Here is a 25,385-nt window from a genome sequence, read left to right on the forward strand (position 1 = left end):
AAGGACAAAGGCTGTACTCTTACATTAAATTTATTTTTATTTGAATAAAATCAAATATAAATAAACAAACATCTCAAACATAAAAATACACCTTCAAGACATTTTGTTTTTCACAATAACAATTCAAACATAATATCTTTGCCCATCTATTTCTATAGCTGTTAACATCCAAAATCCAAGTTCTCAGCTAAATACTATTTATTCATGGAACAATGAATTACAATTTGTTTGTCCATCTATATATTGGTGTTAAAACAACTGAATGAGCTGATTTTTGTGTGAGCTGGTGAAAACCTTGATAAAGTCATCCATATTTAAAGCTTTTGCTCTCCTGGATTCAATACTTAACACACCTAAGTGGCTAAACCTACCATCAACCATGGTGGTCTGCAAGTGTGTCTTTATTAGCTTCAGGGCTGAGAAGCTCCGTTCACAGCCTGCAGTACTCACTGGGATAGCTGTGGCAACCTTGCAAAGCCTAAAGAGGTCAGGGAACACCTCTTTATAGGGTTCCAAAAATACAGTGAAGTCTGTAACACTTCCCAATTGTACTGCCCCACTGTCCATCTTTCTCTTTACAACCCTTCTGGCCTGATGCAGCTCATGGGTCAAGTCCTCTTGATCACTGCCATACAAATCACCTAATTGTAAGACTTGACCCTTGTCTAGGAATGTACAGCTTTGAGGGTTCAGTGCCTGTATCCCATTCATGAGTACACAGTTTGACTTTGAAAACCTTCTGTCCATCTCACTCATGATGCAGTCTAGGATTGGGTACAGTAACCTTTGCCTGAATGAGTTTTTATCTTCATAACCCCTGCGTAGGCCTATAGTACAAGTTATATGAGACCCACCCAGTTTTGAGCTTACTCTCTGTTCTCTCTTTTTTGTGACATTTTCAACTGCTACATTACACAGCTTGGCTTTATCAGATATTTCTTGCCACAAATCATGTGCAAATGTCTCGTTCCTGTACTCCTGAAATGTAGCATGAAGTGATTCAATCAAATCAACTGCTATGGCTAAGTCAAGTGAGGGGACCTGTAGCAGGTCAGAGAGGCGATTTGTGGTTCCAAGGAGTTTTTGGAAAGTTGTCAGTAAGGCTATGAATGTAAGGTCAGTCTGTGCTAATAAACCTCGAGCATCAACAGATCTGTCCCCATTGTCCTCTGAACTGATCTGTTCAAGAACATGCAGGACGGCTGGTAATCTATCCAATAAGTTCCTGCAAGCCACTGCTCTACACGCCCATCGTGTATCACTCAGTTTTTGCAACTCTCTGCATTGGCCACCATACATATCTTTTTGAACCTCCATCCATTTTTGATGTACATAGGACCCGGTCATATACACATAGAGTCTTTGGAGGAGGGTGAAGAAACATCTACCTCTGCCGCTGACTTCACTGTGTCCACTAAGACTAGATTCAGGCAGTGGGCATTACAGTGGACATAAAATGCCTGTTTAGCCTCTGCCTGAATTCTGGCTGCCACACCCGAGTGTTTCCCACTCATCACAGCTGCTCCATCATAGCCTTGACCAATCAGGTTCTCCTTGTCATTGAGCCCATATTTTTCAAGGCATTGTATGATTTTATCACTAAGTCCCTTAGCATCCAAATCCTGAGCATGCTGAAAATCAAGGAAACTTTCATGTATAGCCCCACTGTAGTAATACCTCACTACCAACAACAGCTGCTCCTTTTTCTGGAGGTCTTTGCTTTCATCTGCAATTACTGAGAAAACCTCACTCTCCTTCACCTCCTTTACAATGTCATCCCTCACCATGTTTGCAAGACACTCCAGAATTTCATTCTGTATGGTTCCAGATGTGTACTTTGCATTCCCCTTTTCCCTAATTTTCTCACGTATAAGGGCATCATGATTAGCAATCACAGTTAGAGTTTCTATGAAATTCCCCCTATTGTCAGAGTCCTCTGACTCCCGGTGGCCCCTCTGAGCCTGCTTCTGAGTTGCTGTTAACAACAGATTGTTTTAATGTATCTCCTGTTCTCCTCAACTTTTCTTTTGTACTCTTGATCGATTAAATCCATTAACCCAGAATCAGACAGCATACGATTCTTATATTCTCTCCAAGCAAACATTGCATTCACGTGACTGTCAGACCGGTCATGCAATGTAAGGCCTCCATCTTTATACAGCGCTTTCTTCCAATGTGAAAAACCTGCCTGGGACGTAAATACTGATTCTGATGCTGAAGGGAGTGAGAAATGTCTACATGCATAACAGTAAGCTGAATCTTTGCTAACGGAGTACTCTAACCAAGAATACTTGCTGTACCACTGCGGGTTGAATGCGCTTCATTTCTGACCTTGTGTGGTCTTGGGAAACATCCTCAGCACAGGTTGAGTTGGATTTGCTGCCCTTGATTGGGAGATGTCTGGAAAGAACAAAAGTAATTCAGCAAATCATACAAACATGTGTTTTCTATATATATTTTAACCAGGATAAAACATACAGTACACACCATGAGGTCCAGGGGTTGGGTTTGTAGCTGCACATGGACAAGATGATGATGATGGACCTAAATTTAAATGTAAAATACATTTTGTTGTATTAACTAAAACAAGTGCAATTCAATCAGATATAGCTGAGATGTCATACCCCTATAAGGATCTGAAGTGTCTCCAGCACCCTTGTCTGAATCTGAAATAGCATTTAGAATGATTTCACTTAGATGCCTAAACATTTTTATTTTGTGTAGGCTGAATAAAAATGCTGTTAATATTTTTTTTCCAAATACATAGCCTATTAAATCAATGATACCATAAAATCTAATTCTAGATTTTACATACCCAGGTCATCAGGTGAAGCTGCCTGTCATCATCCTGATCTGACTCGCTAACATTATCTGAACCACTGCTGGTACTGCTAACGTCAGCTGCTCTGATCAGTTCACTGTCTTCATCAGGTTTGCTTTTCTTGCTAATGAAGAACTGTTGGATATTCTGGTTCCTTTTCATACTGCAACGAAGTCAGATTTCCATCAGAACAGTCCAACCAACCCCTAGGCTACATAAACACCAATTAAATACTTTTTTTCCCATTTACATTATTAGTAATTATTACTTACATTATTATTAGAAATTGAAATGAAACAAACATGAAATGGCACAATGCACAACGAAGAACGTATTATTTACAATTAATTACACAAAATTAAAGCTTAATCAAAGGCCACATCTGACCTGTGAGCCAAACTGTTACTATTTATAAAGTTTAAACGATATAGACTACTCTTTCATGTCATTACTGCATTGGTGATGTGCAAGTCGAATTCAGTGCCTGTCACTTTAAGGCCCTGATGGCCGTGAGGTTTGCTTGATTCTCACGGTTTAAGCTAAATTGTTGTTGTGCATTGTGCATAAGGATATGTGGATGAAATGAATTATGTTTTCCATGTCGTTTGTTAAAATAAATGCTCTAAAGCCTAACAACTCGAAGAAAATCTGTCTTGGATTACAGGAGATGCTGTAAGTGTCTTGTAATGATAATTTCTATGATTTTGGCGAGCACAAATAACTATCTCCAGCTGTAAATGGTTGCATATCCTATTACTCAAATTTAACTAAACCCACCAGTAGGCTAGACCTTAATTTCACAGCTTAGGTATGTTAGCAACACAGGGCTTGAAAACATTGACTGTATAGCCTATAGAACAAACAAAAACGAAACCCTGCGTGGAATTTATCTGGGAATAAAGCCGAAGCCTAACTTACTGAAGGTAGGGGCGAGCTATGGCGTGTTAAAACGTGGTTAAAATATAATGTAGGCTACGTTTTTTTGCGTCTGCTAATCCGCTATTCCACGTTGATTGCTTGAGGTGAGAAAAAGTGGTTGTGTAAATATCTTATAATATGAAATGCGATGTTCGATCATTTATTTATCCATGGTACGCTAAATTTGAATAGTTATTGTTAATAATTGTTATAAATTGCTCGTTTTATTGTTCTTTGTGGATTGTAACAGTACACTCTGTACATGGCTTTAGTTCATAGGTTCGATTTTACAGAGGTATGGCATTACATTTGTCAAGTTATTTGAACAGACATGCATGATTTTTGTGTGTATATTATTATTATTATTATTATTCAGGATGACATGATCAGGTGGTGGTGGTGTTCTGTTCTCCTGGACAGCTTTACTCCGCAAATGTATGTAGCTGTTTGAATGTTGCTACATGAAACATTACTCTGTACTATATCTAGCAATATACCTACCTCTTGACATTTGTTCTTTTAGAGCTCAACGACTGAGGGGAGGAACTTCACCATTCACCATGTCTTCAGGCAGAGTCCAGCAAAGCAGGTTATTTGTGCACATACATTCAATAAGAACTAATAATTACATGTGTGTACATGCAGAGGTATTTTAGTTATTACAGCTACATAGTTGTTCAGATGTGAAATTGGTATTATGTACAAGTACTATATTGGTCAGCACCGTGGATTATTTCATATATAGCTATCAGTTAACATCAGCATCAAAGACATTTAAAAACATTTCAGCTTAATTCATTTTCAGCGAGTTTTTTAAATAACTTCTGTTTGCGATCTAATGTGGATTTTGTTCACCATATAAGACAGAAATATTTATATTCAATGTAAAAGATCTTCATGTGGATCATGCATACAAATATATACAAATATCTCACTGGATTATTACAATTAATGGCAAAATGAATGTGTGGAAATGTAAACTAATATATCCTACTGACACACAACAGCAAAAGATATAAATAATTGTCTTAAAACTATTTTTTTTTTCAATGTGAAAATACTAACATGCCTAATACTTCTGCACAGTACTGTATATATTAACATTTTATTAGTGTTATTATAAAAGAATGAGTATGCAGTTGTGACAACAATCTATAGAGTTTGTTTAAAGCAAGGTTGTCTGTAGTCAGTGTTTATATAATGTTTAATAACTTTTATATACATGTATAAATAAACCTATGTATGTTTTTGATTCAACAGCTTCCACTGGAAATTCTCAGGGAAGTTATTTTGTCGGCGGGTGACTCTCCATATTTGACACTTTCTCTGGTTTGCAGATGGTTTAGGGATGTGCTCCGAAGTTTTTCGGAAAGCGGCACAGTTTGCCTGGCTAGACAGTAAGATTTCCCCGTTTAATGCTCATTCTCCAGTTTAATTGTGTAGTACGAGGCTGTTAAACTTCTTTTATTATCTTTCCTGTATTTTGTCTTTACACTATAAGTTGTGGCCAACTGGAAGAATTGTCCTCCTGTTTCCTGACCGGAACGAGTTCAGACGGATGTACTGCATCAGGGAATGCTTGCAGTGCAGAGTCCTTTTCAAGTGTAACCCACCAGGGTACAGGGAAGAGGCATGAAACACATTTGTGTGTTAAATTCATTGAAGGGAAATAGAGAATGGACTGAGATCAACTGGTTTTGATGTATTAATTGATGTCATTTAAAGTTCAACTTTGCAGTGTATAATGTTTTAATAAAAAAGCTATGGCAAACACGTGCATGACAACAGGTTTCAGTCATTTACATCAGTCCTCCATTCTTTAAGGTTTCTCATATTTGATGATAACATCATTTGCTATGCATTGCTCATAATGAATTTTTAATTTAGTTGTGACAATTCGGTGTAATATTTATTTCAATTACCAATGATTTTATAAAGTGTTTAAAGGGGTGATTAAATGTATTATGTTTTTATATAGAAGAGGGTAACTAAATAAATTCAGAATTAATGAGGGTTTCAGTAGTGCATTTCAGAAAACAAATAACAAAGTGACGAGTGTTTTTGGGCAAGTTCTTTAGAACCTGTATAGTTCCTTCCTTGCAAAAAGTAACCATGGATTTATTGTAGTAAAAAATGTATTGTAATTAGTATTGGCATATTAATTACCATGTGCTGTAATTATAAAAACACCATAGTTTAGACTGGTGACAATTTGTTACACACACACATACATACACACACATATATATATTTATATATATATAATTTGAATATATAAATCAAGGTACTCCTACTACTCCATGACTATCTACGTAACCATACTTCGCATAATATTGCCGTGTCATATTAGGCTTGTTCGACTTCATGCAGTTTTGCGCAAACCGATCGTCGGCTGACTTGAAGCAGTGCATGCCGGTTAGAAATTTTGTCCGACTTGATACAGCGCTGACTCCACGTGACTGTGACGTGTGCCGTCAAAGTACCACGAGAGCGATTCGAGAGTAGCCGGAGAACTCAGCCAGCGCAGCTTCTGAAGAGCGGCTGCACAGGTTCTGATGACGACACAACTGATCCACGATTGGCTGGATTCACTGATGACACCGATGACGTGCGTTTCAAGTTTATTGCGAGTCGGCTTCAGTTTCAGAAATTCTCATATGGACTTTTAAAACAGTTCAATACGTTTTTATGTCGTCTTCATCTTATAAATCATATTTATTAAATATTGTTTTACTGTATTTACTTTATTGTTAATATAAAGTTTGTGTATGTTTATTTTGCATGACTTTCTTTTTTATACAGACCTTTTACAGTATTCAGCAGCATAACCTATTCAAATGAGCATTTTTAAGATCTAAAAAGCATACAATCTAATGTGGTCATAAATGTATGCTCCTATACAAATGATACATAATACATTATGTTCCTCCATTTGTTTGGTTTCTTCATATTCTCTAGTTTATTTAGCTGTGTTTATACTTCACCTGCATGTGGTTAGCAAACTGCTAACAACTTGCTGTAACTTCAACTTAACAACTTGACAACATTCTGTTCACTTTCAAATAGTTGGTCTAAATCACAATATAAATCCAACAGAATTGTGCTTTTCTGTATATGAAAATCAGTGGTGTTATGTTTAAAATGTTAAAAAGCTCAGCAGGAGGGCACTGTAAATCTTGTTGCTGAAACCTTCTTAAAAAACACATACCCACCAGGGAATTTTTTTATAGGTTACTTTTATCATTTTGTATAAGCAGAAACACCCATGTCATACTGATAAAGTATATATCCAATATGGTATCTTGTTTTGGAAGGCACCCTTCCAAAACACCACTTTTTTTTTTTTTTTTTCAAAACACCACTTATACACACATTTAAACGCGATCAAGTAAGCAATCGCCACGTGATCTGCCATGACTGACGTAATTGCAGCAAACTACGGGAGCCACGTGTCCGGCTTCATATCTCCGCTTGCAGCTCCTCCCCACCTGCACGCGGCTACTCTCGCCGATCGGTTGCATCCAGCCGCAGCCGATGTCGAACACACCTTTTCAAACCAGCGAGTAAAGCGTCTACACTACAGCCATTGAGGGAGTAGACCATTTATTTCTATTCTGTTCCTCGTAATCCAAAACTCTTTGTATTTATACGGGATGTTGTGGAAACGCAACAATAAATGCAAAAACACAACATTTATATTCGCTTTTTAATTTATATTAAAAGTTTATTCATCTGAGTGTCTACTTCCGCATTCCAATCCTGCTCACAGCGTCATAATTCTCTCCAATAAGCTGTAAAATCGTCACTCATCTCTACACCAATAAGCTCATCTTAATTATAAACCAATAACCGCTTAAGTGGGCGTGGCGACACGTGTCGCTCCGCCCCAACGTGTCGCCCCGCCCCATCGTCCAGACTGCACTCTGGGCTACTTGGATAAACTAGCCTACATGACGTGATTCAACAGACGTGATACTGGGCTGTGTGTGCGATTAGATATCAAGGCAGATGTGATAGGTAAATAGATATATTTACGTGCTAGCACAAGTAGTAGTGCTGTAAACTCACATGCTAAAAAACAATAAGTCATGTATCGTTGGTTAGCTAATATCAAACACTTGCTACTTACATTTCTGGGTTCTGGTGTCTGACTGTCCAAGCTCCGCGCTGATTTAAAAGCAGCAAAGTACAGTTAACAAAGATTCCGCCTTTGAACACGTTAATGGCTCATCGTAGAGTAGGATTTTTGGGTGGAACCTGGGGGTGACCAATATAATCTCCGCCCCTGAATAATTATCGTACGTAAGCACAGCTTCCCGTAACTAACCCGAGCAGCTAGCTCTTCATGTTCACCATAGACACTCCACTTTCAGAAAATGGTGACAAACCAGAGAGGCGTGGCCTAACATCTCAGCGACGCATCCGTATCTTTTTGCAGCACGCGAATGAGTGTATTGAAGCCGCTCTGTACTTGGCTTTCTGCATCAGTCTCGTCTGTGGTATAGATGTGATTTCAGTGTTTGGATGACTGAAACTATGATACATCAAGAACTTTTATCATGTAAGTTTACTTTTTACCTGTTTGTATTTAGAGCCAACTTTTGTGTGTTGTGTTATACCAGTATTTTAGTTTGTTTGTGTAAACCTAGTGAAGGATTTTGTGTCTCTGCTGTATGAACATTATTGTGGATACGATGATGATTATGATTAAAATTTTACAGTGGGATTATTAATATAAATGTTCAGTTGTTCTACCATGATTACTCAGATCGGTGAAAAATAAATAACTTCTAGAAGCTCTTGCTTGTGTTTTGGGACTTTGGGTTTGACTGAATCTGGACCATTCTCAATCTGAGGATTACTCTTCAGTAATGTAGAAAATGTATTATTTAAAAAATAAAAAAATAAAAAAAAGTGTTTTTTTACGAGAAAGATGAATGTTGACACCGGGGCTTCACTCGACGAGACAAATACACCAGAATCACCTCTGATCTATAAATGTTCTCTATTATATATCAGTGAACACAATTTTTATTTAAACCTACCTTGACATTACCCGAGGGTTTAACAAGTCAAATGGTCAGGAAGAGCATGAAGACCATCGGTCATTATTTCTCACACCTGGGCTGCTTGACTTGATCTTAGAAAGTCTTCATCTTTAACCTCAAAATCTAATCCACAATGCACATAATCTTAGTTTTTCATGTGATTCAGCATAGTTTAAACCGATTCTTAAATTTGTAACCCCAGGTCCCATTCCATCATCTCTTGTGTTTCTGATCAGGGTGAATCTGCTGCTGCTGCTGGGTTTGATCACTTACAGCGGTCAGTATCATTTATAATAATACATACATTTATGATTTCACTGTCAGCTAGAGTTATTCTAGTCAACTGTTTCTCTGTTGTGTCTCTCAGTCCAGAGATTTGGTCAAATTGAGTTGACTAAACTAACTAGAATATTTATATTTTATGGCGACCTTCATGACAGAGAACAGTGTATACTTTGTATTGAACTTTGTATTGTATTAAATTAATATTCTACTGTCTTTATTTGCAGAAACCTCCGCTATATCTGTGTCAGGAGAAAAGAGAGGAAACATCACACTCAGATGTGAACATGAGGACAGTAATATTGATCAGATTTATTTATTCACTCGGTCAAGACTCATAGATGTGTGTGAGACTGAAGAATGTAGTGGACGAGTGTTTAAAGAAGGAAACTGTGACGTCGTCATCAAGAATCTGATCTTCAGTGACGCTGGGAAATACACTTTGAGAATCTATTACAATAATGATCAGACAGAGCTGAAGTACCAACTTCATATTCATGGTGAATTCTGGTTTTCTGATTTCATCTAAATAATGAATGATAACACTTGGTCCTCCGATCCTAAATATGAGCTTCTGGTCTTGATATGACTCCATCATAATAATGATTGTCTGTGTTTGTCCTCAGACGAGGTCTCTGTGAACATGGGTGAGCAGCTGAAGTTAGATGTTCTGTTGTCAGAAGCTGATGAAGTGCAGCATCAGAGCAGAAGAAGCACAGACTGGATGAAGGTCTGGAGCAGAAGTGATGGAGTTCAGAGCCAAAGAATCAGCATCAGAGATAGAAACCTGATCATTAATCACTTTACAGCCAGAGACGCAGGAACATACAGAGTTCTGGACACTGAAGGAGAAATCTTGATCACAGTCTCAATCACAGGTGAGAGAAGCTCAGTGATGTGTAGAAATATTATCTTTAAACAGCAAATTCAGACTAAACTGTGAGACTAATCTTTCAATATTCTGTACAGAATCAAAGGAAACACTGGAGCACACTGATGACACTAAATCTGACGGTGAGTGAAACAGGAGACATCGAGAGCTTCACAAATCTGTTAAAGAGTGAATGTCAAACTAAAAGAAGTGCTCTGTCTCTACTTCTCTCTTCAGCTGTCGTCTCTTGGATTGCACTGACTGTGGTTGTGCTTCTGCTGGCTCTGATTCTGACTGCTGTCACGTTACACAAGCGTCTGCTCAGAGGTTATACCTGCGCTGTCTCTCCAGAAGCACTGAGGGCCCATAATGATGTCTGCTGAGGGCCCCACAGACTCTGATTAAACCGGAGAGGTGTGCAGGACATTAGTGACCTCACTGCTGGACACTGAACTCACCAACACTTCAACAGAAACAGCACACACTTCACAACTGCAGAAACGGTTAGAAACAATATGTGTTCAAGAACTGGCTCCAAATATCAGACGTGTGTGAAACTCTCAGACTGGATGAAATCAAAGTCTGAAACTAAAGAAATCATGTGTTCATCACACAGCTCAGGATTTTCTGGTGGATCTGTCAGATCTGAGCAAAGTCTAGCAGCTCACACTGTTTTCAGTGTTTATGAACATTTGAGCTGGAGCCTGTCTCTGTTTGTTAACTGTATCTGCATTCAGCATTAGACAGTGTGCATGTAAATATGTGTATTTGTACAGTTTTCTATTGTTTATATGTTTTAATAATGTTTATGTTGCGTTTGTTTGTTTAATAGTGCAATCACAATAATCTTTGTAAATCTTCTTTGAAACAGTATTTATTGTGGAGGAAAATATATATTAAAGCACTTTTTTGTGAAACATTTTGTTGTTGTTTTATTGGATTGTATTTTTGTATGAATTTTGGCCAGGACTCCTTGATAGAAAATATTGATATCTCATTGGGATAATTCCTGACAAAATAAAACAATTAATAATAATAATACTAATTAAAGCTGATAGAGCACACATCTTCAGCTCAATCTGCTTTGACAGAATCAGAGGACAATAAACACCTCGAGACTCAACCATTTTCTCTCTGAAAGACTCTAAGTTTTTATCCTTTTGCATATAAATCTTGTGTGTTTGAAATTAAGCTCACATCTTCTCTCTTCATTCTTTACAATCTTTATACGTAAATACATGACTTCATTTTTTTATAGGGATGCCACAAATAGATGGTAAATCACACTGCTTAAGAGACATTAATTCAAACTAATTAATATTCAAATGAAGGCCTGAAGCTTTAGAGAAGATATGGATAATATTAATATCTTTGGGTATTTCCCATAACAGCCTACTATAGACACAGCCAGTTTTACTCAGTAAAATATTTATTTGTCATAAAAGTATTACTTCAGAATTGTATTAGAGTCTTACACACATGCTATACAGATAACAGAGTCGTGCATTATATTGATTGATGGCTGCTATTGAGTGGCTTGATGGAGCGCAGGAGATGCAGATAACATGATATTGACCCTTAAGAAACTTTCACTAATGCTGTCACGTAACAAATCTGTCCAAATATTAAATAAAATGAATAGATAATTTCTACATTGAAATAAAAATGTAAAGACTGCACAACTATTATAAATTGCGAATCTAAATAATTGGGAATCATGAAAAAAAATATAATAAAATAAAAACATGTATCTATTATCTGTTTCATGTATCTATTATAACATTTATGTAGCTTGGCTGTTTCCTTATAAAAGTCCAGAAATTTGTCAAGTTTTTCGTCAGGTGTCGTTTTAAATTATATGACGTCATTACATTGCCGTCTTGCCACCAGCCAATCGCTGCACTGCTGATCATGGTTTCGAGTATGGATACATATCCTCTTTTAAGCCAACACATGAACGCGCAATTATCTCACATAACTCAATCCAGCGATACTAATCATACACAACAGGTGTGTTCGAAGAAACCCAATTAGCCGGATCATGATTAGCACGATGATATCATCTTGGATGTGTCATTTGATCTCGGATGTAAGCGACGTACGAAGAACGGGCACCTGGATGAATAAATATATAACCCCAAAGTCTCCAGTAGATGGCAGCAAGTCTGCACCTTATTATGATTGTAGTATAACCATAGACTATAAAAACAGGTTTAAACCTGTCCTGGATTAATAAAGTCTCCAGTAGATGGCAGCAAGTTATAATATCTGCACAAAGGAGACATCGATCAGCTGCTTGATCTCATCTTTAGAGAAAACTGTTGATTTTACACTTGAACAATGTAAGTATTATTATTAGAAATTAAGTTTACATCAGAAAACATTTATAGCCCACCCCAACACTTATCAACAATAATAATAATACATTTTGACTAATTATATATGTTTTGTATTTAGCTTTTTTTCATATGCCATATGACTTCACACTGGACAAATGCAGCTAAGATGAATACATCCAAATATTGAGTCAAGTAATGAATGAATGCATGTGTTAATGAAACAATTAGACTATAATTTTATTTACTGACAACAACAGAAGACATGAATAAATGAGTAAAAGAATAAATAAAAGTAACAGTCACAATAAATGAATACAAGTCAACAACAGATGAAACAAAGCTTTATTCAAACACTGTTTCTGAAAGTGTACAGACTGTGACCCCACATCTGTCCATCAGGTCCTGAATCTGATCATGATGAGAGAGAGACATCGAGTCCTGTCTGAGTGAACAGAGAGGATGAGGAAGACCATGATGAAGAGCAGGAGAACTCGTGCTGTGTCTGCTCTCCATGAGCACACGACCTGTGAAACACTTACACAGAGTGAAACACTTTATATCTCATGTTATTGCTACATTTAATGTCATATTTACAGCTGCATGTTAATTTGCTAAAGCTTCTTTACTTCTGTGCTGTAGTGAAGTGGACTGGTCAGCAGAAGGTTGCTGGATCAATCTCTGCAGTCGTCTCCACCAGATGCACACGTCTGAATCTCATGAGAACTAGTGTAAATCTACTGCTCTTGAGGATTCAAACACACTCATTCACTCGCCTACTGCTCTCTGCACACTATATAGTAGGGAAGTATGCCATTTCAGACGCAGCCATTGTCTTATGAACGGACACTGAATCATTGACTCAAAAGATTCATTCAGTAACAAAATACTCAGTGGTGCTCGGAGACGCACGATTGGTCTTACTCTGGCTTTGTTAAAAGTGTTTTCTTGCCGAAACGGAGATAGACAGCATTGTGACTAATATAACACACTCACACTGTAATACTAGTGTATCTTTTGTTGAGCTATTGTAGAAAATCAATTCATTTGCAATCTTGCTGACATTCAGGAAAGCAACACCAGAAATTACTTTACTATTATGACATAAATATTAAAACAAAATGTCTTAAAGGGCATTTTTGCCTCATATCTTGAATTATATTGTAATCTGATATCCTTCATCCGACACTTTTTTTTTTTTTTTTTTTTTTTGCAAAGTTATAAAATGTAAGTTGCACATTAAATCAACAGTTAGGATATTAGTTCACGATAAATATTGCACACTCCTGACTCATTTACTTTCTCCATCCGAAGCTGTCCCATGTGTCACAGTATCATGTAATATTAGCCACGAGCTGTGATTAAACAAACCTGTCAGCGTTGAGACAAAACCTTTTTTCCATTTCTCCTTAAATATCCTGTCAGCCCTTCTGGGTCATATGTCTTCTTTTGGACATGTTTAAAATCACCAGAAAATTGCCAATAAATTATCTTTATCACAGTATTATTTCATCAAGCCTTGTGTTCAACTCCATATTTATACTGAAAATAAAAGTAGCTGTGATCTTATTCTAGTTAGCGGCTCTGAAATCGAGTGACAGCTGATTGGTTGATTCACAAATGTCTTCACACACAAAGTGCTTCATATTCAAACACAGTTTAGATTAACACTCATATAACTGTATTGTCTGTGAGAGAGGAATCAAACAATCAAATCCTGCGATCGTTTACTCTTCCTCAGCCTGAACAAGTGTTTTTATTCTGCTGAACACTAAAGATGTTTTTTTGAGAGCGAACAGTTGACGGCACCCATTGACTTCTATTCTACAGGAAGAAATACTATGGAAGTGAATGGGTACCATCAACCGTTTGGTGTTTAAAGCATCATCTTTTTAGCCTTCAGCAGAAGACAGAAACTCATACAAAAAATATAAAATTTTGACATTTTATCTTAAAAAATAAATATTCCTAACTAGTAATTCCCAAAGCAACCAACTATGTGTCATTGTTGTTAACTAAGACTGAAACTACTAAAAACTGTTTTCTGTAATTGAAATAAAGCTAAAATAAAATGATATAGATAAATCGTGTAAGCTACTACTAAATATTGTAGAAACTTAATTTTCTGTAAAGTTGCTTTGCAATGATTTGTAAAGTAAAAAGCACTATAAATTAAATGAAAACAGTACTAAAATTAAAGTAGTAACTTTTTACAAAAAAGTTGAAATGCTAAAATTATTTCAACTGACATAAACATAAAGGCTAAAAAAAAAAATAATAAAACTAATCCCTAAACCTCAGACTGCAACCATGAGGCTAAAAGCTATGCTATGTGTCACTCTGAGTAAGTGCTGTAACAGTTTATAAAGACCTTGATGTTGTTTGGACCCCAGAACCGTGTGTGTGTGTGTTTGTGTGTGTGTCTGTGTGTGTGTGTGTGCGTGTGTGTGTGTGTGTGTGTGTGTGTGTGTGTGTGTGTGTGTGTGTGTGTTTGGCTCCTGGGATGATCTGAATCCTCTCAAAGTCCCTCCCCAGGATGATGACGTCACAGTCAGAGTAGTACGCCTGTCGCACGAGCCCCGGACAAAACAACACACACAGTCTGACACTGATAATCACAGAGAGTTCTACATATCATCTGAATCTAATGTTTTGCTACATTTTTATTTATTTTTTTAAATCGAGGAATCAGAGTTTTAAATGTTTTCATTTCCGGTTAATAATCTCTGCTGCTGCTGTTACACTCACAGTCACGAACAGCTTGAATCATCTGGACTTTTTGAGTCAAACATTTTGGCAACATTTTTTAGCATTTTTATTTTATATTATTTCTTAACATATCAGACAATATCTGCCTTCATTTTGCATGCATCTTGTTTACTCTCACTTATAAACTTTTTGTTGTTCTTTTTGTTGTGTTGTTTTTATCCTCATTTGTAAGTCGCTTTGGATAAAAGCATCTGCTAAATGAATAAATGTAAATGTAAACTTATCAAATTATGGCTTCATTTCCTTACATGAATATCGAAATATTCAACTCAAATAAACACTTGTGTGATGCAGTATTAGAATTAGAATTTAATTTGGGGTCATGAAATACCCTGAACACCGCACAGAGGTTAAGATGACCATTGCTACATAAATAAAATAAAAATTGAAACTCATCCTGTTTTGTTTTAATTTTCTCTTACTAAATTATAAAGTTACTGATGCTATGGACTGTGGGATTACTAACTGACCATTAACAAAAAATCTGTCTCTAAACCTCTTTTCTCTTTATTAAAAGTTGATCTAGACAAGTACCTGATAGAATCAAATGTTTTGCAAATCCGCTCGAAAGACCTGATCTCAAATGATTCACGAAACGCGCTTCGGAGTCCCGATCTGAATCAAATGTTTTGTGAACTCGCTCCGAATCTCAAGTCATTTTCCAGTGAAAGCGCTTTAGCGTTCATTCGCTTGCCGAAAAATGGAGGAGACCAAAAGTAATCAGATGTGTATAGTGTGCCTTTTTGTGTTCTAATTAAAAAAAAAAAAAAAAAAAAGGGGGTTGAAATTGGGCTATACGGCGAGAGGCGACAATTACTGACATTATTGTAAAAGATAGCAAGTGTAATAAGTGTGTGGTGTGTTTTTTTTTTTTTTTTTTTTTTTTTTTTTTTTTTTTTTGTAAAGATGACGTAGGACTGATTTATTGGCGTACTAAACATTCTATTTTTGTGTAAAGACACAAGTTTGATGCAAGTAAAATATATACAGTGATGACCTTATTTTGCAGAAGTGTGTTTGTGAGATCAGCAAAATGGTCCTTATTAACCATGAAAATTTTTATTTATTAATGGCTCTTTCCTCTTGTCTGGTTTAAACCTGTCATGGATCAATATAACACTAAAGTCTCCAGTAGATGACAGCAAGTCTGCACCTTATTATGATTGTAGTATAACCATAGACTATAAAAACAGGTTTAAACCTGTCCTGGATTAATAAAGTCTCCAGTAGATGGCAGCAAGTTATAATATCTGCACAAAGGAGACATCGATCAGCTGCTTGATCTCATCTTTAGAGAAAACTGTTGATTTTACACTTGAACAATGTAAGTATTATTATTAGAAATTAAGATTACATCAGAAAGCAACACTTATCAACAATAATAATCATAAATGGTGACTAATAATTATGTTTTGTATTTAGCTTTTTTCATATTCCATATGACTTCACACTGGATAAATACAGCTAAATATTGAGTCAAGTAATGAAACAATTAGATATTTTATTTACTGACAACAACAGAAGACATGAGTAAATGAGTAAAATAATCTTGAGGATTCAAACACACTCATTCACTCGCCTACTGCTCTCTGCACACTATATAGTAGGGAAGTATGCCATTTCAGACGCAGCCGTTGTCTTATGAACGGACACTGAATCATTGACTCAAAAGATTCATTCAGTAACAAAATATTCAGTGGTGCTCGGAGACGCACGATTGGTCTTACTCTGGCTTTGTTAAAAGTGTTTTCTTGCCGAAACGGAGATAGACAGCATTGTGACTTATATAACACACTCACACTGTAATACTAGTGTATCTTTTGTGTGAGAGGAATCAAACAATCAAATCCTGCGATCGTTTACTCTTCCTCAGCCTGAACAAGTGTTTTTTTTCTTCTTCTGCTGAACACTAAAGATGTTTTTTTGAGAGCGAACAGTTGACGGCACCCATTGAATTCTATGCTACAGGAAGAAATACTATGGAAGTGAATGGGTGCCAGCAACCGTTTGGTGTTTAAAGCATCATCTTTTTAGCCTTCAGCAGAAGACAGAAACTCATACAAAAAATATATAATTTTGACATTTTATCTTAAAAAATAAATATTCCTAACTAGTAATTCCCAAAGACACCAACTATGTGTCATTGTTGTTAACTAAGACTGAAACTACTAAAAACTGTTTTCTTTAATTGAAATAAAGCTAAAGTAAAATGATAAATCGTGTAAGCTACTACTAAATATTGTAGAAACTTAATTTTCTGTAAAGTTGCTTTGCAATGATTTGTAGAGGAAAAAGCACTATAAATTAAATGAAAACAGTACTAAAATTAAAGTAGTAACTTTTTACAAAAAAGTTGAAATGGTAAAATTATTTAAATTGACATAAACATAAAAGCTAAAAAAAAAAATTGATAAAACTAATTCCTAAACCTCAAACTGCAACCATGAGGCTAAAAGCTATGCTATGTGTCACTCTGAGTAAGTGCTGTAACAGTTTATAAAGACCTTGATGTTGTTTGGACCCCAGAACCGTGTGTGTGTGTGTGTGTGTGTGTGTGTGTGTGTGTGTGTGTGTGTGTGTGTGTGTGTGTGTGTGTGTGTGTGTGTGTGTGTGTGTGTGTGTGTGCGTGTGTGTGTGTACAGCAGTTAAAAGAAGTAAAGGAGTTAAAAAGAGTAAATGTCAAACTGATTCAGAGTTGGTTAATAAACTTAATGAATTATTGACTAAAAGTAAAATTACAGAAGAAGAACATTCAGAACTAAAAAAGTTAAATTTGGAGCTTGATAAAGCCTACTTAGATTTGGCTAAAGGTGCATATACAAGGTCTCGTGCTAAATGGTTGGAGGAGGGGGAAAGCAATTCTAGTTATTTTTTTGCCCTGGAAAAAAAGGAACGATCAGAGGAAAGCTCTCTCTGCACTAAACATTGATGGAGTCATTTCTAAAGATCAAAAAGTAATATCTGATTATGTTGCAAACTTTTATAGCACTCTTTATACCTCTAATTTCAACCGTAATATTTCTGAGAAATTTATTGAATTAATTAAACACCATATTAAAGTTACTGATCGAGAGTATAGTCAAATTTGTGATTCTCCTTTATCAATTGATGAAATCAAGCAAGCTTTACATAAAATGAAAAAAGGTAGATCCCCTGGGATTGATGGGCTCTCGGTAGAATTTTATCTTCATTTTTGGGAGTTTATTAAATTACCATTATTTCATATGTATAATGAATGCATCAGTCAGGGAGATATGACGGCTACTATGAAACAGGGAGTCATCTCTCTTATACCCAAGCAAGACAAGGATCCTTTAAAAATCGACAATTGGCAAACTATTACTCTGTTAACATTAGACTATAAAATATTAGCCTCTGTCTATGCTAAAAGATTAAGTTATGGTTTAGACAATATAATTTCAGAATCTCAATCTGGTTTCATGAAAGGCCGTCACATTTCTAACAACATAAGATTAGTACTGGACTTGCTGGATTATTCCGATTTAATTCATTCTGATGGTACTTTTTCTTGACTTTCATAAAGCCTTTGACTCCATAGAACATACATTTCTTTTTCGTACTCTAGAATTATTTGGATTTGGCAAAGCATTTATGGAGACTGTATCCATGTTTTATAGAGGCATTAACAGCTCAGTAATTGTGAACTTTGACACTTCTAAGAGGTTTAATATATATCGTGGAGTCAGACAGGGCTGTCCAATCTCCCCATTTTTATTTCTTTTAGCCACAGAGTTACTCTGTTAAGAATTAAACAAGATGAAAGTTTGAAAGGAATCTCAATTTTTGACAGAGAGTTCAAAATATCACAGCTAGCAGATGACACTACGCTGTGTTTGCAGGACAAATGTCAGTTACCAAAAGCTCTGGATTTGGTTGAACAATTCTCAAGTGCTTCAGGTCTAAAACTTAATACTTCGAAATGTGAAATTATGTAAATTCATGATATGGATGATATAGTCTTAGGAGGCATCCTAGTTAAAAAAAAGTGTAAAATATTTAGGAATTCATATCAGTAGAAATTTAATCAGTAGACATCATTTAAATTTTTCTGATAAAATTATAAAAACGAAACAGATCTTTAATATCTGGCTTCAGAGAGATCTTACATTATATGGTAGAGTTCTTTTATCTAAAGTTGAAGGGCTCTCTCACTTTGTATATTCTGCTCTTTCTTTGTTTGTCAACAATAAAGCTATAAAGGAAATTAATAAAATATTTTTGGATTTTATCTGGAAAAATAGACCATACAAGTTAAAAAGAGATGTGCTTACTAACTCCAGAAGCGAAGGTGGCCTTGATTTTTTGGACTTTGCAGACACTGTAAACACCTTTAAAGTAAACTGGCTGAAAAGATGCCTTGCAAATCCAATGTCAGTGTGGTTTTTTATCCCAAATAAGATATTTGACCAACTTGGTGGCCTATCTTTCTTACTGAAATGTAATTTTCTGCCTGGTAAGTTACCTATTTCCTTATCTAACTTCCACCATCAATGTCTTCTTTCCTGGAAATTGTGTTTTGTCCATGGATTCTCCCCCCATAAAGTTCTCCTTTGGAATAATGCTGATATAACGGTTAGAAATAAATCACTTTTTTTCCCTAGATGGTTTAATAATAACTTTAACAAACAAGTTTGGTAATATTTTAACTTACGAACAATTTATGAATCTTCATAATTTTCCAGTCCCACCAAAGGAATATAATAATTTGATGAGAGCCATCCCAGTAGGTTTAATTCAGTTAATTTCAAGTCACCTTAAATTCAGTAAAGGCAACAGCGTTTATCCGGCTTTACGTTTGGGGGGTATTGGTATTTTAGATCGGAAATGCAATAACAGACATATCCGCAAAATATTTCAGACAAAAAGAAAGATTGTTCCAAGAGGGAAATTCTATTGGGGTTCCTTTATAGCAAATATAAATTGGAGAAAGGCCTGGCTCCTGCCAAGTAAATTTTGCATTTCTAATAAGGTAAAGGAGATCCATTATAAAATCCTTCATAAAATTTACCCCGTTAATTTGTCTATCTCAAAATATTCTAATGTCGATGAATCATGCTCGTTTTGTGGAGGAAACAGCTGCCCTTTTTTTTTTTTTTTGATTGTGGTGTTACCAACAAATTATGGGTTGACATAAGCACCTACATTTCTAACCTTACAAATGTGTCCCACACTTTTATCCTCAAAGATGTTATCTTTTATTATGAAAACCCAAAGCTATTATCTGTTGAATATGTTGTTAATTTTCTTATACTGAATGCAAAATTTTTCATTCATAAACAGAAATGGCTTAAGTCTCCTTTGTCTTTCCCCTATTTTCTTATGGAATTGGACTCTCTTGTTTCATCTCTTAGACTTACAAAGAACAAAAAGAGTAGCAAGTTTTTGATGTATTATGACAACTTTTCCAAAAGAGTGTAAGTTTATTTTTGCACTTTTATGTATCAATAATACTATAATTGTATATGCAAATCCAGAATGTCTATTTTATTTTATGTTTGCTTCTCATTGGAGTGTATTTATATCTCGCTTCCCTGTGTTTTTGTATATTTGTACAAGTTTTTTTTTTCTTGCAATAAAAAGAAAAAAAGAGAGATGCTGCATTGAAGACAGCTCTGAAAATACGGGACAAACACCGTCCTGTATTGATTCAAAATGGGACAAGCGATTTTATTCTCAAATACGGGACGATTCCGTACTATAAAGGATGGGTAGCAACAATACTTCTACTTAGCTTTCATGGCGCTGATAAGCACATGCAGGGCCGGCGCTCCGCACGCGCACATCACGCACTGCGCGTAGGGCACCAAGTGCTTGGGGGGGCACCAAAAAATCTGGGTCGTGAAAAAAATCACAATAGGCTACTTGTATAAATAACAAATAAAATATTTCTAAAAGCAAGTTAATATACAAAGCAATACAAAAGTAATATAGGCCTAGACCAAATTAGTCGAGAAAAAGGTGAATCTCTGTGCCAGTCTCCCTCTGGTGCCCCCCCTTCCCCACCTCCAAGTGGTCTGTTCGATTATGCCTCAATCAATGTCAAATTTGGCAGACACCGACCTCAGACATGGCCTCGAAAAGGCACCAAGAGTCGGGGGGCCGAAAAAAGAAAAAAAGAAGAGACAACATCAGGATGATGCTCGCGCGTCGCTTGCAGGTAAGACAATGTTTTAAATAAAAATTTTAGTTTTAAAAGAACGGCGTTAGGTAACGACGTTATTTTTTCAGTAACGTGGTAATCTAACTAATTACTTTTCCCGTCGTTACAACGCTGTTAGCGTTACTGAACGTTAAATGCGGTGCGTTACTATGCATTGATTTAATAAACTATGCAATCCGAACGCACCCCTGGCTCACACAGCGAGTGAGCAGGTGGGTTAATGACGAGATAAGCGGTTGTGATTGGCTAAGGCAGAGTCATGTGTTTCATGGTAGCTAATCAGAGCTAGTGTTTTTACACACATGCCGGCACACACGGCAGCGGCGCCAAACACACACACCACACGCAACAGCTACACAGAGATTCGCAGCAGAGATGGCGAGGCAGGAGCAATGCGATGAAAAGTTGGCATTTTCAAGGTGGAGATATAAGCACTAATTCAAATTCATTGTGGTCAAAGGCAAGAACGTGCATGTAATGTGTAGATGTAATGTGTGACACGCATCTACAAAGCTAGTGGCCAAAAACACTTCTTACAAAGATAATACTTGAAGTGTAGGATAATACTCTTGCTGTCTGTTGACGTGCAATAAATATTGAAAGTTATGTACCTGTCTGTTCTACTCATTTCAACTGACTTGTGAAAACTGCAAAAAAAAAAAAAAAAAAAAAAAAAAAGCGCTGGCTCTGAGCACACGGAAGTTGGGTGAAGTTGTCCTTTTTGTTTTGATGATTCGCAGCGTGCCTCATTATGGCGCAAAATTGAACAATCGAACGACTGATCGACCGATCAAAGGTCAAACCGAACGTCTTGAGCTTTGAGCGTCTTATGGCGTGGTCACACTGCACTTTTCGTTTCATTGACTTCCATTCACACGCATCCGAATGCGTCAGACCTGAAACGCAAGCTCATGCAAAAAATTTCGCATTTCGCTGCATTTAAAAGTTTAAGTTTGGTGAACTCTGACCTGCGAATTCGCATCACGTGAACATGTGGGAGCAGCATAGACATATAAATACCTAGACACCTCATTGGCCGCTTTGAGCCGTTGCCACGATACGTCAACGCGTCTGCCATGTTAGTGAGGGCAAGACTATATATATATATATATAATATTCGATCTCAGCTCAAGAAACACATTTTATTTAAGTTTTCAGTTCTGCCTTTTTCTGGAATAAAGTGGTTTATTTGTGAAGACAAAACCTGACTACTAAACATTAATTCCCCGCCGCTTCCCTCAAGATTTTCTATTTTATTCAATTAATGAGTAAAATAATGTAAAATACTTGAAGATGCTTGACATTTTGTTCTATAATGCACATTAAACACACTCATGCAGAAAACACACATTTTGAAACAGTGGTTTGTTTTTCCATGTATGTTGGGCAGCACGGTTTATTCAGATCGGCACTTCGGAGCATGTTCGCGACTCGGTTGATTCAGATCAGGACTTCGGAGCATGTTCGCGGCTCGGTTGATTCAGATCGGTACTTCGGAGCATGTTCGCGACTTGGTAAATTTTTATCCTTTCTTTTTTTTTATATAAGAAATTGTATTCTTTATTAGATTTTAGAATCTTTTATTCAGGATGTGATAAATTGATAAGAAGTGATAACAAAGATTAATATCGTTAAAAGAGATTTATATTTGGAATAAACGCTGTTCTTTAAAAAAAAATATACATCGAAGAATCCTGAAAAAAGTAGGAAACTTCACTCCTCTTATTATTTCTCTTTTACTATAGCGATTTAATTTTAGATACGTAACAGAGCAGAGAGCACTCAGATCATTAGGATCGAGTCAGTTAGAAATACCAAGGGTTCACACAAAACAAGGGAAATCTGCTTTTAGTTTCTAATGCCGCTCGCAGTTGGAATCAGCTTCCAGAAGAGATCAGATGTGCTAAAACACTAGTCACATTTAAATCTAGACTTAAAACTCATCTGTTTAGCTGTGAATTTATTGAATGAGCACTGTGCAATGTCTGAACTGATTGCACTATATTTTCACTGTTTTTTTTATGTAAAATAATTTAGTAACCGTTTTTAAATTCATTTTAAGTAAATTTTTTAATCATTTTAAAAGTTTTAAAATTGCTTGTTTTATTTTTGTTATCATTTTTCTTTATGATTATTTTACTTTCTTTTATGTAAAGCACTTTGAATTACCATTGTGTATGAAATGTGCTATAAATAAACTTGCCTTGCCTTGCCTAGTGTGTTAGTGGGTTTATATATATACACACACACACACACACACACACACACTACCGGTCAGAGTTTGGGATCAGAATGAGTTTTAACGTTTTTTTACAGGAATTTATTTTACTCATCAAGACAGCATTTATTTGATCAAAAATACTGGAAAACATGTAATATTGTGAAATATTATTAACATTGTTCTATTTTAATATACATGAAAGTGTAATTTATTCATGTGATGTGCAGCTGTATTTTCAGCATCATTCCTCCAGTCTTCAGTGTCACATGATCATCAGAATTCAGAATAATATGATGATTTATCATTAGAATTATCAACAGTTTTGCTGATAAATATTTTGTAATCTGTTATACTTTTTTCAGGATTCTTTGATGAATAAAAAGTTAAAAAGAAGAGCATTTATTTAAAATATAAATATTTTCTAACAATATTCACTACAGTTCAATAGTTTGGGGTCAGTAAATTTTTATCCTTTCTTTTTTTCATATAAGAAATTCTATCCTTTATTAGATTTTAGAATATTTTATTCAGGATGTAATTGATAAGAAGTGATATAAAAGATTAATATTGTTAGAAGAGATTTATATTTGGAATAAACGCTGTTCTTTAAAAAAAATTATACATCGAAGAATCCTGAAAAAAGTATCGCAGATTCCAAAATAATATTTGGTAGCACAACTATTAATAGTTCTAAGAATAAATCATCATATTTTCCATGATTTCAAAAGATCATGTGACACTGAAGACTGGAGGAATGATGCTGAAAATACAGCTGCACATCACAGAAATAAATTATATTTTAAAGGATTTTAAAATAGAAACCATTCTTTTATATATTTTATTTTTATAATTTTGAATTATTACTGAAATACAACCTTTTTTTGTTTCAAACAGTTAATTGAACAATAATAAATAAAGTACCTGAAGTTGACAATGAAGAAAATGTATAATAATTAGCAAAGATGATTAATTTAGAGCTGTAAACGTGCGTGTGAGGGGCAGAGACCGCTTGAGGACCAAAAACGGCAGAACGGTGGAAACTTCACTCCTCTTATTATTTCTCTTTTACTATAGCGATTTATTTTTAGATACGTGATCTGAGTCTTTCATAGAGTTGTAGAGTTATTAGATAAACAGAGTTATTTTTTACATTCCTTGGTTGAAGTTTTCAGATCGGGACATCGGAGCCTGTTCGCAATTTGGTTGATTCAGATCGGCACTTCGTAGCCTGTTCGCGACTCGGTTGATTCAGATCGGCACTTCGGAGCCTGTTCGCGACTCGGTTGATTCAGATCAGGACTTCGGAGCATGTTCGCGACTCGGTTGATTCAGATCGGCACTTCGGAGCATGTTCGCGACTCGTTGATTCAGATCGGCACTTCGGAGCATGTTCGCGACTTGGTAAATTTTTATCCTTTCTTTTTTTTTTTATAAGAAATTGTATTCTTTATTAGATTTTAGAATCTTTTATTCAGGATGTGTTAAATTCATAAGAAATTATAACAAAGATTAAAATCGTTAAAAGAGATTTATATTTGGAATAAACGCTGTTCTTTAAAAAAATATATACATCGAAGAATCCTGAAAAAAGTAGGAAACTTCACTCCTCTTATTATTTCTCTTTTACTATAGCGATTTATTTTTAGATACGTAACAGAGCACTCAGATCATTAGGATCGAGTCAGTTAGAAATACCAAGGGTTCACACAAAACAAGGGAAATCTGCTTTTAGTTTCTATGCCGCTCGCAGTTGGAATCAGCTTCCAGAAGAGATCAGATGTGCTAAAACACTAGTCACATTTAAATCTAGACTTAAAACTCATCTGTTTAGCTGTGAATTTATTGAATGAGCACTGTGCAATGTCTGAACTGATTGCACTATATTTTCACTGTTTTTTTTATGTAAAATAATTTAGTAACCGTTTTAAAATTCATTTT

General features: G+C 35.7%; 2 protein-coding genes across 6 annotated transcripts; one reads left to right on the forward strand and one right to left on the reverse strand.

The window, feature by feature from the left end:
- Positions 1–42: 42 nt before the first annotated feature.
- LOC113062505 (uncharacterized) lies at positions 43–7,987 on the reverse strand. 4 transcript variants are annotated; one of them, XM_026232405.1, is made up of 5 exons: positions 7,869–7,987; positions 2,816–2,984; positions 2,625–2,666; positions 2,488–2,544; positions 43–2,400 (listed from the first exon to the last, which is right to left on the reverse strand). In XM_026232405.1, exon 5 carries the CDS (start codon positions 1,345–1,347, stop codon positions 250–252), a length of 1,098 nt encoding a protein of 365 aa, XP_026088190.1. In that variant the 5' UTR covers positions 1,348–2,400; positions 2,488–2,544; positions 2,625–2,666; positions 2,816–2,984; positions 7,869–7,987; the 3' UTR covers positions 43–249. The 4 variants fall into 3 exon arrangements, with proteins under 4 accessions (XP_026088190.1, XP_026088192.1, XP_026088191.1 ...); XM_026232406.1 differs by lacking the exon at positions 7,869–7,987 and having other exon boundaries at positions 2,816–3,936; XM_026232407.1 differs by lacking the exon at positions 2,816–2,984 and having other exon boundaries at positions 7,869–7,929.
- A 193-nt stretch (positions 7,988–8,180) lies between these two features.
- Positions 8,181–10,801, forward strand: LOC113062513 (uncharacterized). Of its 2 annotated transcripts, none has more exons than XM_026232417.1 (6): positions 8,181–8,300; positions 8,990–9,064; positions 9,297–9,569; positions 9,696–9,947; positions 10,039–10,083; positions 10,178–10,801. In XM_026232417.1, exons 1-6 carry the CDS (start codon positions 8,264–8,266, stop codon positions 10,321–10,323), a joined length of 828 nt encoding a protein of 275 aa, XP_026088202.1. In that variant the 5' UTR covers positions 8,181–8,263; the 3' UTR covers positions 10,324–10,801. The 2 variants fall into 2 exon arrangements, with proteins under 2 accessions (XP_026088202.1, XP_026088203.1); XM_026232418.1 differs by having other exon boundaries at positions 8,214–8,300; positions 9,024–9,064; positions 10,178–10,800.
- The last annotated feature ends 14,584 nt before the right edge of the window (positions 10,802–25,385 follow it).

This window comes from Carassius auratus, chromosome 44 (genome assembly GCF_003368295.1).
Source record: "Carassius auratus strain Wakin chromosome 44, ASM336829v1, whole genome shotgun sequence".
NCBI lineage: Eukaryota > Metazoa > Chordata > Actinopteri > Cypriniformes > Cyprinidae > Carassius > Carassius auratus.

Bases quoted from the DNA above. Each gene is read 5' to 3' on its own strand.
- LOC113062505 (XM_026232405.1), bottom strand. From the start codon at position 1,347: ATGACCGGGTCCTATGTACATCAAAAATGGATGGAGGTTCAAAAAGAT.
- LOC113062513 (XM_026232417.1), top strand. From the start codon at position 8,264: ATGACTGAAACTATGATACATCAAGAACTTTTATCAT. The intron at 9,065-9,296 runs GTCAGTATCATT...CTTTATTTGCAG, and splicing joins GGGTTTGATCACTTACAGCG to AAACCTCCGCTATATCTGTG. The intron at 9,948-10,038 runs GTGAGAGAAGCT...TATTCTGTACAG, and splicing joins GATCACAGTCTCAATCACAG to AATCAAAGGAAACACTGGAG.